At 46.5% G+C, this 14,322-nt stretch overlaps 1 protein-coding gene and 1 long non-coding RNA gene across 2 annotated transcripts in view; one reads left to right on the forward strand and one right to left on the reverse strand.

Annotated features, from left to right (window-relative positions):
- LOC140483885 (uncharacterized) overlaps positions 1 to 13,484 on the reverse strand; it is a 65,498-nt gene extending 52,014 nt beyond the window's left edge. The window contains exon 1 of the long non-coding RNA XR_011962058.1: positions 13,383 to 13,484. This is a non-coding gene — a long non-coding RNA (uncharacterized lncRNA). The remainder of the gene's footprint in view (positions 1 to 13,382) is intronic.
- oxtra (oxytocin receptor a) overlaps positions 11,673 to 14,322 on the forward strand; it is a 43,057-nt gene continuing 40,407 nt past the window's right edge. The window contains exons 1-2 of the mRNA XM_072582677.1: positions 11,673 to 11,874; positions 13,065 to 14,319. Of these exons, the coding sequence (XP_072438778.1) occupies positions 13,386 to 14,319 (934 nt within the window). The 5' untranslated portion in view covers positions 11,673 to 11,874; positions 13,065 to 13,385. The remainder of the gene's footprint in view (positions 11,875 to 13,064; positions 14,320 to 14,322) is intronic.

Below are 14,322 nucleotides of genomic sequence, written 5' to 3' on the forward strand. Positions count from 1 at the left end.
TCAGGCCAATTCACAAGAAATACCCGAAGGGAGCTGCCATGGAAAATGCACCCATGGATAATGATTGACAGTTAACTGCTATGAGAAAGTGAGGACTGCAGATGCTGGAGATCAGAACTAAAAAAGCTGGAAAAGCGCAGCAGGTCAGGCAGCATCCAAGGAGCAGGAGAATCGATGTTTCGGGCATAAGCCCTTCTTCAGGAGTGAGGAGGGTGTGCCAAGCAGGCTAAGATAAAAGGTAGGGAGGAGGGACTTGGGGGAGGGGTGTTGGGAATGTGATAGGTGGAAGGAGGTTAAGGTGAGGGTGATAGGCTGGAGAGGGGGTGGGGGCGGAGAGGTCAGGAAGAAGATAACAGGTCAAGAAGAGGGTGCTGAGTCCGAGGGTTGGGACTGAGATAAGGTGGGGGGAGGGGAAATGAGGAAACTGGAAAAATCTGCATTCATCCCTTGTGGTTGGAGGGTTTCTAGGCGGAAGATGCATGCTCTTCCTCCAGGCATCGTGTTGCCATGGTCTGGCGATGGAGGAGGCCAAGGACCTGCATGTCCTTGGCGGAGTGGGAGGGGAAGTTAAAGTGTTCAGCCACAGGGCGGTTGGGTTGGTTGGTGCGGATGCCCCAGAGGTGTTCTCTGAAACGTTTGGCCTACTTGCGGAACGTTTCAGAGAACACCTCTGGTCCCCAGCATCTGCAGTCCTCACTTTCTCCTGCTCACACAGAATTCCCAGCCTGCAGCTACAGGAGTTATATGGCTTATTCAGATGCATTTCTGGTGAGTGGTAAACGCCAGGATGTTGATACACCCAATGAAGTATTTCAGACGAGTTGTCACTCTTGTGATATGGCAAGCACACCTGCCAATTTGAAACAGCAAGAGTCCACAAATAATAACATGAATAAGAAATGTCTGGAGGGAGGTAGACCAAGCACAGGCAGGTGGGTTTAGTTTAGTTTGGTATTATGGTCAACATGGACTGGTTGGACTGAAGGGTCTGTTTCTGTGTTGTATAGCTCTATGATAATGCCTAGATCATTTATTTTGTCTGATGTTGGGGGGTCGAGTGTTAAATATTGGCAAGCCCAGGTTTTCTTTGTAACAAGGCCAAGGGATCTTTTATGTTTGACTGAGAGAGCAAACAGCACTTCAGCTGAATTTCTCACCTGAACGATGGCACATCTGACAGTGCAACACTCCCTCGGTACTGCACTGAAGTGCCAGGCTAGATTCTGCGCTCAGGCCACTGGATTAGAGCATGAATGCACAATCCTCTGACTCAGAGTGCTACCAACTAAGCCACAACTGACACGTGAGCTACGGTTACGCACCTATCTAACTATGGAATTATGTTTATGGAATGCAGAATCAGAGTTTGGCGTTCTGCTTTATTGTACAATGATTACAGGAAGACTGGTTGCCATACAAACCTCTTCACACTTCAAAGTCAAAAATAATCCAACATTGTACTGCAGCCAAATTACTAATTACCAATTATAAACCCTTTCAGTTTAATCAACTGAGTGATACGTAAATATTTATTTAGTGTGTGCAGCCAGTCACTGATGATATAACACCAGTGAAGTAACATCACTTTTGGCATAATTATCAACTGTCAAGGACAGGAAGGCTCCTGTTTCTGCTCAGCTCATCCTTTTCTTAAGTTTAGGGGAGAGATGAATGTTTCATTGTGGTGATAACTTTCCTTTCGGGTGAGAAATGTCATTGCAGGAACTGGAATACCTTCAACTAACTGTGACGCAAGGCTGTGTACAGCTGGATAGTGCTCTTCCAATTCCGCACATTAAAGACAAATATCATTTCTAAATTGAGGTGGAAGGTCAAGTTCCTTTTGATCAGCCCCACCAATGCACTGTGATACAGCCTCAGAACAGACAAAACATTCTGCAGTCAACAGCTCCACCATTCACTCTAACATGGCTTCTGTGGAGAAGCACCTGACAGAGAAATGTATTTTTATTTCATTTTATTTTAATTTTCAGCAGTCGGGCATTACTGATAAATTCAACACCCATGATTCATTTACAACAATAATGTATATTCACTTTGCACCTTTATTGGAGCAAACTGGACTAAGGAGATTAACTGGAATGATACAAATTGATATTTGATTCTGCACCATTTAAGGAGAAACTGAAGCAGTAATCAAAAATTTGTGTCAAATCAGTCGGTTTTAAGCAGTGTAAAGGAGAATGTGAAGTGAATCACACATTAAACTAATTTGTATGTTATTTTATATTTTCTGCCTCCCTCCCTTTTTAAATAATGGTGTCATATTAGCATTTTTTCAATGCAGTGGAACCTTTTCCATATCCATAGAATTTTGGAATATTATAACCAATGAATCCACTTTCTTTGCTGCCACTTCTTATAAGACACTAGGATGGAGGTTCGTAGGCACTGGCGACTTGGATGCCTTGACTACATAGGGATGTGAACACTCGTATGAGTATTACTTGAAGGCATTTCTGGACCTGGAGACAAATTAGATCAGCAGGCATATGGTTGAATTGTATCTTTCTGACTTTTTATGAAGAAGGCTGTGATGGTCCATTTGTTTAAAGGTGCTTGGCCACTCCAGGTAACAGGTAAAAGCATACCATATTAGTATGGGACTAATGTCACGTATGGGCCTACATTGATAAGAATAGCAGGATACTGCCCTAGTTGTTTTAGCATTAAGATTCAAATATGTGGATGCCTCAAATATCCAGAAGCAGGAATTCTTTATTCCACTGTCTGCAGGTCATTACAAATGTGAAGGGAAATTAAGGTTAAACAAGGAATTATTTACTGAATTTACATGAAGTAAAGGCTGTAGTTTGAATTTTAGATTACTTACAGTGTGGAAACAGGCCCTTCAGCCCAACAAGTCCACACCGACCCTCAGAAGAGCAACCCACCCAGACCCATTCCCCTACATTTAACCCTTCACCTAACACTATGGGCAATTTAGCATGGCCAATTCACCTGACCTGCACATTTTTGGACTGTGGGAGGAAACTGCAGCACCCGGAGGAAACCCACGCAGACACAGGGAGAATGTACAAACTCCACACAGGCAGTTGCCTGAGGTGGGAATTGCTAACCACTGTGCCATCGTGCCGCCCACACGGAATTGAGCTGAGGAATCCTTTGTCTCTCTGCTCCTTCTTCCCATGAAACCTCTTTCCACCAAAGACAGCTCTTTTTCCAGAGATAGTCCATTCAACTTGTGCCAGCGGCCTGCCTTCCCCCATCGCCACCTGCTGCTGGAGTTCCTGTTGCATTAGGTTTTGTAACAATTCCACAGTGTCGAGGTCAGTTTTAGCAATACCAAACTTTGCAGAGCAGATATTTGTCCTGTCATTCTGAGCTGGATTTGAAACCCAGGTCTAAAGATATGCAGCACCATTCATGTCTGAATGAAGTACTTTGAAGTGTGGTCATTGTAATATGGCAAACGTAGCAAGAACCCAAAAATACCAATTAAATAAGTGACAAATAATCTAACTCAGAGGATGTTGATTGAGAGCTTAAAATTAAAGAAGCTCCCTTCTTTGAAATTGTGCTGAGGAATTCTTGCATTGAAATGAGAGAGCCCTATTTCAGAAGGTAGAGCCACAAAGTGGGTGTAGAACTCCTTCAGTACTACATTCAGGTGTCAGTCTAGCCATACTCTCTGATTTGTAGGGCAGCCAGCTAAATCACAGGTGGCACATGGGCATTGCTTCAATCCAACGTGAGCAAGTGTGAGATAATTCACAATAGCTGCTTTTGAAGCCGTTGAACCTTGCCATCTGGCAGCTGGCCATTGTGTTTGCCTACAAGTCAACAGCAAGTACACCTTTGGCCTGGCACCTATTCAAGAAGTAAATTGTTCAAAATTCTGAATGCAAAGCAGTAGGGGTGATGCAGTGAGGATTGTGAAATACATCATTAGTTCACTCTCCACACAAGGAACATAGGTGTATTTTGGGAGATGGATGGGGCGGGGAGGTGGGCAAATACTGTATGATGAAAATTGACTTCCTCAATCCTGTGACATAGGAGCTCAAGCAGTCACAATTCGGAGCTGTGATGTCTCTCTAAAATATTCTCTGTATCATAGAGCAGTATCCTTGCAAAAAAACTTCCCTTTTTTTTTAAGTTTGCATGACTCAAAATGCAAATAAGTGGGCAACCATTGATCTCAGAAAAGCTATTAGTCTTTCTGCCTAAGGTTATCCCTGAATTTGCCTTAAAGGCACTTATCAACCTCATTAATGTCATAGATCGGAATAAGTGCCATTTGATTATAAAAAGGTCGTGTTGGGAACACCTGAGAATGTGAAAGGAGCCCAGGGCATTCGTCCAGAAAAGAGACAGTTCTGATTCACTCAAAACAACTCCGTTTGTCAAAACAACTGCCCATTAAGAACATGCAAATTGCTCCATTTTGCTGCAAAATTGAAGTATTTTTCCACAGTCCACAGTAGATAATGTCACTCAGTACAACCTATAAATCTTCCTGGTCTGAATTACACCAGTTTTGCTAAAAATCCAAACTATGTCTTATTTTGCAGTGACTAGAAGATGGTTAATAAGAAACTAAGCTTGTCTGCAGAGGAAAGCAACAATATATAAATAACAGATAATTTTATTGAGTGATGTTGATTAAGTGTTAAATATTGATCTGACCAATGCACTGACTAAGGTGCAGTATAAATAATCTTTAAATAATTGTAAGACAGAGGTAGATAGATTCATGATAACCAGGCGAATGAGAGGTTATCAGGGATATGCAGAAATGGGCAGTGGAGGTTATAACCAGATCAGCCATGATCTTATTGAATGATGGAACATGCTCGAAGGGCTAAGTGGCTTACTCTTGTCTTGTTCATATAGGCTAAGATACAGAGTAACCTTTTCTCATTGTGCGAGGGGAAATTTTGTAGAAATATGGCATGACTGCAAGGGAGGGTTAATATTTTGAATCCAATGCCAGCTGAATGTGCCCACTTTCTGTCTTTGCCAAAAAACATTGGGTCATGTTTAGCTTTCACCTGTTCACCTTATATGTTCCTGTCTTCTGGTTTGTGAAAGGATTTGTTGGAATATGCTCATTGCCTCCCTCTTGTGTTCCACAGCCAGCACAAAACCAAAGGTTAAAAATGTCCTTCCATGACGCTATTCAGGCAACATGTCATCTATCTGCAACTTCCTTTGATACACATATGACAGTGCAGTAAACAATGCTTATTTGAATTTTAGTAAAGCCTTTGACAACGTTCCGCACAGTGGACTAATTAATAAAGTTAGATCACATGGGATTCAGAATGAGCTCGCCAATTGGCTTAATGGCAAGAGATAGAGACTAACAGTCAAGGATTGCTTTACAGACTGGAGGCCAGTGGCCAGCAATGCTCCAAAGGGTTCGGTTCTGGGTCAGCTTTTGTCTTTCATTCATAAAAATGATTTGCATGTGAATATAGAAGACATGGTTAGTAAGTTTGAGGATGACACCAAAATTGGTGGCATAATAGATAGTGAAGAAGGTTTTCTAAGATTACACAAGGATCTTGATCAAATGGGTCAATGGGCTGAAAAATGGTGGATGGTGTTCAATCGGGATAAATGTGAGGTATTGCATTTTGGTAAAACAAACAAGGATAGGATCTTGGGTAGTGTTGTAGAACAGAGGGAACAATGGGTGGATTCTTTGAAATTTGCATCACATATAGACATGGTGGTTAAAAAGGCATTTGGCACACTTGCCTTCATTGCTCAGTCCTTTGAGTATAGGAGTAGGGAAGTCATGTTGAGGTTGTACAGGATATTGGTGAGGCCTCTTCTGGAATACTTTATCAAGTTCTGGTCGCCCAGTTATACAAATGTCATTATCAAGCTGGTGAAGATTCAGAAGAGAAGGTTTGAGTTATAAAGAAAGGCTGGATAGGCTGGGACTTTTTTCACTGGAGTGCAGGAGGTTGAGGGATGACCCTTTAGAGATTTAGAGAGTTAACGGTAGTCATCTTTTCCCTAGGGTGGGGGATTTCAAGATTTGGGGGCACAGTTTTAAGGTCAGAGGAGAGAGATCTTAAAAAGTCATGACAGGCAAATTTTTACACAGGAGGTGGTTCGCATGTGGAATGAACTTCCTGAGGAAGTGATGAATGTGGGTACAATTACAACATTTAAAAGACATTTGAATAGATACATGAATAGGAAATGTTTGAAGGGATATTGGCCAGGAGCAGGCAGGTAGGACTAGTTCAGTTTGGGATTATGTTCGGCATGGACTGGTTGGACCAAAGTGTCTGTTACCATGCGGTATGACTCTATAACATACATACAGACAGACAAGTTAGGAGCAAGAGTAGGGCCTTTGATCTTGCTCTGCCCTTCGATTAGATCATGGCAATGCTGCTAATGATGTAAATATAAATAACAAACCAGATAGTAATATAAGCTCATTTGCCATCCTCCTCGTTACCTTTTTCCCCAAGATCAACATGTCATTGCACATCCTTCCACAACTGAATGGCACGACTTGCCTGCCACTCTCAACAACTACTCCCTTTATTTAAACATGTCTTGGCCCTGAACTGAATACACTGTAAATTCCTCATGTTTTTATTTAATTGTCCTTGAGATTCCTAACTCCAATGCACCTCTAATAAAGCTGCATCACTTGCTGCCTCATTTTTTTTTAATCACTTCAGTCCTTGCAGCAATAGTAATCCGATAAGGGTAGCACCCAGAAATGAACAATGAGGCAATGGCAGTGCATATTCAGGTCAGGATGTTTTATGCAATTTGGAGGGGAAGTTTGAAGATGAAAGTGCCACAAAGTTGCTGCTCTGTCCTTCTTGATGGTAAAGGCGACAGGGCCAGGCAAATGGGTCCAGTCATAGTAATCCGAATGTGTGTACATCCTGCAAAAGTACACAGTGCAAAGTAAAGGCAGAGATCTGAGCAGATGATCTAGCCTAATAATCCCATGCAGTTAATGAGGGAGTTACTGAAGTCATACTGTTGGGAATGCAATCTTCCATCTGCCCTCTCAGATGGATGCAAAATATTCCACAACAGGAACAATGCTGTCAGAGGCAGTCCAGAGAAGTTTCACTCAGTTGATCCCAGGCATGGAAGGATTCTCTTCTGAGGAGAGGTTGAGTAGGTTAGAGTAGGCCTATTAAAGGTTAGAAGAATGAGAGACTACATTGAAACATTTAAGATTCTTTGGAGGCTTGACAGTTGTTATGGACCAGACCAGACCGGCTCTAAAATATATTAAGAAGGTAGTCTAGACCTTAAGTTTTTCTTATTTTAAAGATAAATGTGAGACTGTGTTCCAGATGTAATTTGATTGGCCAAACTACTCGATGTTAAGCAGAACACAATTTATTCAAACACTATAGTTAAAATGTAACAAAAGAAAGAGGAACTTGTAATAACTTAAATCTACTGGAAAACTTAACTGTAAGTACATTATTTTACTTCTATACAGTAACTGTCCCAATATAACAACATCCCATAAACATATCCTTGGCAAAAGACAAATTCAGAAAACAGATTGTCCTATATGCTGTTCTCCAATCCAAGAGGAAAGAACATCAAAAGACAATTCTGGGAGAAACCTCAGATATGGTGTAGCAGCCGGAAGAGATTCACAGCCTTCCAACCCTGCAACAACTCAGCAACAACTGCCAAAAGCTAACTAAAAATCTGTGAGAGTTCCACCACACCCACTCAGGCTGCTTCTATTGTTCCAACTTTAAAAAATACCCATGGCCTCACAAGTTGTTCATCTCTCATTGACTGCTCGCCACCTGTCAATTTTTCTCGAAAAGAAACCAAGACAAAATACACAGCATCATCACACAGTATAAATGCAAAGAGTTTGTTTCCCCTTGCTGGAGAGTCCAGGGCAAGAGGCCATCATCTCAAAGTAAGGAGTTACTCATTTAAAACAGAGATAAGAAAGATGTTTTTCTCTCAGAGAGTGGTGAATCTGTGGAATTCTTTACTGCAGAAAGATATCAAGGCTGGACCCATTAAATATATTCAAGACTGATATAGAAAGATTTATAATAACTGAGGGTTAACATAACTCTCAAGGGTTATGAGGCTAAGGCAGGAAACTGGAGTTGAGGATTAATGGATCAGCCATGGTCTCATGGAATGGCTGAGTTGACTCAATGAGCCAACTGGTCTACACCTGCTCCTACACCTTATGATAATGCAGTTTGATAACACATTCTGAAGAAATACAGGGCAGTTCTCCCTAATGTCCTAGCTGATTCAGCTAATGATATTCCTCCTCGGCTAAAACAGATAATTAGATTCCCTACCGCACAGAAACAGGCCCTTCAGCCCAACAAGTCCACACCGACCCTCCGAAGAGTAACCCACCTCAACCCATTTTCCCTCTGACTAACGCACCTACCACTACGGGCAATTTAGCATGACCAATTCACCCGACCTGCACATCTTTGGTCTGTGGGAGGAAACCAGAACACCCAGAGGAAACCCACGCAGACAAGGGGAGAATGTGCAAACTCCACACAGACAGTCGCCCGAGGGTGGAATTGAACCCAGGTCACTGGCGCTGCAAGGCAACAGTGCTAACCACTGAACCACCAATAATCTGCTCACAAACCTCATTGTTGAATGTGGGAGCTTGCTGTGTGCTAATTAGCTGCTGCATTTAAGACATTAAAAGAATGGTGATATTTGAAAATTTTACAAAGGCTGTGAAACATTTTGAGACATATACAAGGTCATCAGAAAGTGCAACTCACCACCAGGTGTAGGTGAAGCAAATAATATAGACAGAGTTAAAAGGAAACTGGATAGCCAAAGGAGGGAGAATGGAATGAAGAGGTTATGACAGGGCAATGAAACATGGGAAGGGGCCAGATATAAGAATAAGCACTTGCATGGATTGGTTGGGCTCAATGGTCTATTTCTCTTCTTAATGAACAAAGCTGGACTCAAGAAAGGAATTTTAAAAACCCCTGCTCGAGTTTTAGTTTTTGGGTATTGCTCAACAGATGAGGATTAACCTCTTGTGCTTGCTTCTTCCAGCATTGGGAGACTGTGCTTTTAGCAGTCTGGGCCCCAAGGCCTGTAAGTCCCTCCTAAAACTTCTCCATCTCTCCCTTCTCATTTAAGAATCTCTTTAGCTTTTGGTCATGTGACCGGGTACCACCTTCTGTGGCTTGGTTCAGGTTGGAGTTGGTGTTACCCATACCATTGCCAACATAAATTGGGTGCAATGTGGGCCAGTCTGTCTTGAAATGATGCAAATTTGAGTATGCTCTCGACAAAGTTCAAATTGCAGCAAGCCTGAATCACTGATGAAGTTAAACAGCTTACTGTCAAGAAAGGTAATGCCTACATTTCTATAATGTCTCTGATTTCATAGAATTACAAGGGAGAACTGCCTGCTCCTCTTCAGAATGTCTTATAAGACCCTAAGGTCATAAAACATAACAGCAGAAATAGGCTATATGGCTCATCAACTCCATTCTATCATTCCCAGCACACGGTTGGTCTGATAACCCTCATTTCCACTTTCCTGATCTTCAATTCCCTGAATGATTAGGGTCAGTGACTGTGGGAAAAGGAAAGAAAAATATTTTGGATATCAAACTGAGATTTTAAAAAACTTTAATCTGGCCTGGAATTCATTTCCAGCTTAACAGGAGTGATATAATAAATACTTTTAATTCCTTTTTTTTGAGTCCAGCTTTGCTAATTTCTAAAGATTCTGCTTTTCCTCTGAATGGACAAAGCAAACAGATGAACTTGATCCGAACATCCATACTCTGCTACTGCATATATTAGCCAGGTCCATTGTCTGTCCATGAAGTACTACTGGAGATGGAGACGATTAAAGACATGGTACTTAGGTATACAACAAAAGATTCACTTTTGGATTGTATTTGATTGCTTACGGGAATGAGTGAATCAGTGACACTTCCTCCCCTGTCATTCCCTCTATCTCCCTCCCCTGTCACTCTCTCTCTCCTTCCCCTGCCTCTCTCTGTTCTCTGTCACTGTCCCTCCCTTGCCTCTCTCTGTTCTCTGTCATTGTCCCTCCCCGCCTCTTTCTGTCCCCTTCTGTCTCCCTGACCCATCACTCTCCCTCCCAGCTCTGTTCTGTCGCTATCCCTCTCCCACTTCTCTCTGTCCCCTCTTCTCACCCCTCACCCACCACTTCTCCCTCTCCCTCCCACCTCTCTGACCCCTGTCTCTCTCCCTCCCCCTGTCACTCTTCCCCCCTCCCCACCTCTGACCCCTGTCACTCTCCCTCCCCCTGTCACTCTTCCTCCCTCCCCACCTCTGACCCCTGTCACTCTCCCACCCCCCTGTCACTCCCCCCCCACCTCTCTGACCCCCTGTCACTCTTCCCCCCTCCCCACCTCTCTGACCCCCATCAGTGTCCCTCTCCCTGTCACTCTTCCCCCTCCCCACCTCTCTGACCCCTGTCACTCTCCCTCCCCCTGTCATTCTTCCCCCCCTCCCCACCTCTCTGACCCCTGTCACTCTCCCTCTCCCTGTCACTCTTCCTCCCTCCCCACCTCTGACCCCTGTCACTCTCCCTCCCCCTGTCACTCTTCCCCCCCACCTCTCTGACCCCCTGTCACTCCTCCCCCCCACCTCTCTGACCCCTGTCACTCTCCCTCCTCCTGTCACTCTTCCCCCTTCCCCATCTCTCTGACCCCTGTCACTCTCCCTCCCCCTGTCACTCTTCCCCCCCTCCCCACCTCTCTGACCCCTGTCACTCTCCCTCCCCCTGTCACTCTTCCCCCCCTCCCCACCTCTCTGACCCCTGTCACTCTCCCTCCCCGTCACTCTTCCCCCCCTCCCCACCTCTCTGACCCCTGTCACTCTCCCTCCCCGTCACTCTTCCCCCCCTCCCCACCTCTCTGACCCCTGTCACTCTTCCTCCCCCCTGTCACTCTTCCCCCCTCCCCACCTCTCTGACCCCCTGTCACTCTCCCTCCCCCTATCACTCTTCCCCCCCCTCACCTCTCTGACCCCTGTCACTCTTCCTCCCCCCTGTCACTCTTCCCCCCTCCCCACCTCTCTGACCCCTGTCACTCTCCCTCCCCGTCACTCTTCCCCCCCTCCCCACCTCTCTGACCCCTGTCACTCTCCCTCCCCCTATCACTCTTCCCCCCCCACCTCTCTGACCCCTGTCACTCTTCCTCCCCCCTGTCATTCTTCCCCCCTCCCCACCTCTCTGACCCCTGTCACTCTCCCTCCCCCTGTCACTCTTCCCCCCCTCCCCACCTCTCTGACCCCTGTCACTCTCCCTCCCCCTGTCACTCTTCCCCCCTCCCCACCTCTCTGACCCCTGTCACTCTTCCTCCCCCCGTCACTCTTCCCCCCTCCCCACCTCTCTGACCCCCTGTCACTCTTCCTCCCTCCCCACCTCTCTGACCCCTGTCACTCTTCCTCCCCCCTGTCACTCTTCCCCTCTCCCCACCTCTCTGACCCCCTATCAGTGTCCCTCTCCTGTTCTTTCCTCTGATGTAGATTAAGCGCGGAAACCCTCTCAGGACACTGAGCGAGAGTTGCTGAGTCTCGCAGCACCCCCTATCGCGGAGAGCCGGCCCGCTCCCTGCCCTGCCCAGAATCTGCTATAAATATTTGGCAGCTGCAAACTCAGGTCAGTCTGTGGGAACTGCTGCTTCTGATACAGTTGTCAACGAGCGAGAGGGAAGCCACAGAGCAAACCGAACCCGCCAATGAAAGGGGGGTGGAAATAAACGTGCTCGCACCTTGGTGTCAATTCCTGACGGCAGACTTTTTTCACAACGATAACTCCCAGATGGTTGGCTGTGAGGACAGCGAAGCTGCGAGACTTTGCGCTGTTACACCAAATAGGTAACTCTTCATATTTATTCAGCTTTTAGCTACAGAAATGTAATTGTCACCGGGGGTACGGTAGGTGAATAATTATTTGGGAAGTTTTTCATTACATTAGAATGCCTGAGACAATAAATGTCCGTGCTGTCTTTACTCTGCGCTGGTGTTGTCTAATATTACACTACTGTCTATAGGCTGTGTTAAAGTTGGATCTCGAACTTATTTGAACATCATCTGCGTTTGAAAAAAAAATTAAAACGATTCGCTCTCCATCTATTTCAGGCCGTGAGTTAACTTGCCAACGAATAGCAGCGGACTGAGTTGTGTAATTGTGTTTTGCTTTGACTGGAGGTTGGGATAGAATCGGTTCCATTAAAAAAAACTCTCAAAAAGGATATTTCAAAAGGGAGGGTCCAATGCAAACACTTGGGGAAAGGGTTGGGGGGGGGGGGGGGGGTGGTTTGGGACCAATTCCTTATTAAGTCTGGAAAGGGGAATTTCTTACAAAAGGGTGGGGGTGTCAAACAGAATCATGGAATCCCTACAATGCAAAAAGAAGCGACTCGGCCCAGCGGATCGACACCGACCCTCCGAAAATTCATCCCACCCAAACCCATAACCCCTCAGGGATGTTTCATTGCCATGAGCAATCTGCACATCCCTGGACACTACAGGGCAAAATATTTCTGTATATTCAATACACCTAACATGCACATCCTTGGACACTACAGGGCAAAATAGTTCTGTATATTCAATACACCTAACATGCACATCCCTGGACACTACAGGGCAAAATAGTTCTGTATATCCATTACACCGAGCATGCACATCCCTGGACACTACAGGACAAAATATTTTTGTATATCCAATATACCTAACATGCACGTCCCTGACACTACAGGACAAAATATTTCTGTATATCCAATACACTTAACGTGCACATCCCTGGACACTACAGGACAAAATATTTTTGTATATCCAATACACCTAACGTGCACATCCCTGACACTACAGGACAAAATATTTCTGTATATCCAATACACCTAACGTGCACATCCCTGACACTACAGGGCAATTCAGCATGGCTAATCCACCTAACCTGCGCATCTTTGATGCAGGGACTTTGGCGAGAATGAGACTGGACCTTGCAAAGAACACAGTTTGGGCTGGCCGCGCTGTTGACAGTGTCTCTTTCTGCCTTTCTTCAGCCCCGGTGGACAGGCTGAAACTGACCGGGGGTCCCCCGAGGAAGTGGACACGATCCGAGCCGGCGGCGGTGGGGAGTAAAGCCGGCAGGAGCGCGAAGGGCCCGGGGGAGCTGCCGAGGGGAGACTGATCGCTGAGTTGGAGAGATCGACCCACGTGTGGGGAGAAAGTCCAGATCCAACCCAGAGAGAGAGAGAGGAGGAGGAGGGGGTGGCGGGTTGTAAGATAAAAGAGAGAGAGGAGAGGAGTTTGCATCAACCTTGCAGCCATGCAATAAAAGTTAGTGCGGAAATTGCACCGTCCGCAACAGAAATACCAACCCGATGGCTTGGCTCTGCAACCAGGGGGGCAACGCGTCTGTGAACGGCTCCGGGCTCCGGCCGGACAACGCCAGCTCTCCGTGCGACGCCTCGGCCCCTCCGCCGCCGGTGCTGGTGGTGAGGAACGAGCTGGTGGCGCGCGTGGAGGTGGCCGTTCTGTCCGTCATCCTGGTGCTGGCGCTGAGCGGCAACCTGGGCGTGCTGCTGGCCATCCGCTCGAGCCGCCGCAAGGCCTCCTCGCGGATGTTCTACCTGGTCAAGCACCTGAGCATCGCCGACCTGGTGGTGGCCGTCTTCCAGGTGCTGCCCCAGCTCATCTGGGAGGTCACCTTCCGCTTCCAGGCGCCCGACTTCCTCTGCCGGGCGGTCAAGTACCTGCAGGTGGTCGGCATGTTCGCCTCCACCTACCTGCTCATCGTCATGTCCATTGACCGCTGCCTGACCATCTGCCAGCCGCTCAAGTCCCTGCAGCAGCGCTCCAACAGGCCCTACGTGGTCTGCTCCTGGGTGGTCAGCCTCCTCTTCAGCATCCCCCAAGTCTTCATCTTCTCCCTCAAGCAAGTGGTGCCAGGTGCCTATGACTGCTGGGGGGACTTTGCCCAGCCCTGGGGAGCCCGGGCCTATGTCACCTGGATCACCCTGGCCGTCTACGTGCTGCCCGTCATCGTGCTCGCCGTCTGCTACTCGCTCATCAGCCTCAAGATCTGGCGCAACGTCAAGTTGAAGACCCAGCGGGAAGCCCGCGCCTCCTCGTCCTCCTCGTCCGCCGCCGGCAGCCTCATGCTGTCCCGGGTCAGCAGCGTCAAGATCATCTCCCGCGCCAAGATCCGCACCGTCAAGATGACCTTTGTCATCGTCCTGGCCTACATGGTCTGCTGGACGCCGTTCTTCGTCGTGCAGATGTGGAAGGTGTGGGACGAGCACGCCCCCGAAGAGAGTA

The sequence above is a fragment of the Chiloscyllium punctatum genome, chromosome 12 (genome assembly GCF_047496795.1).
Source record: "Chiloscyllium punctatum isolate Juve2018m chromosome 12, sChiPun1.3, whole genome shotgun sequence".
Lineage (NCBI taxonomy): Eukaryota > Metazoa > Chordata > Chondrichthyes > Orectolobiformes > Hemiscylliidae > Chiloscyllium > Chiloscyllium punctatum.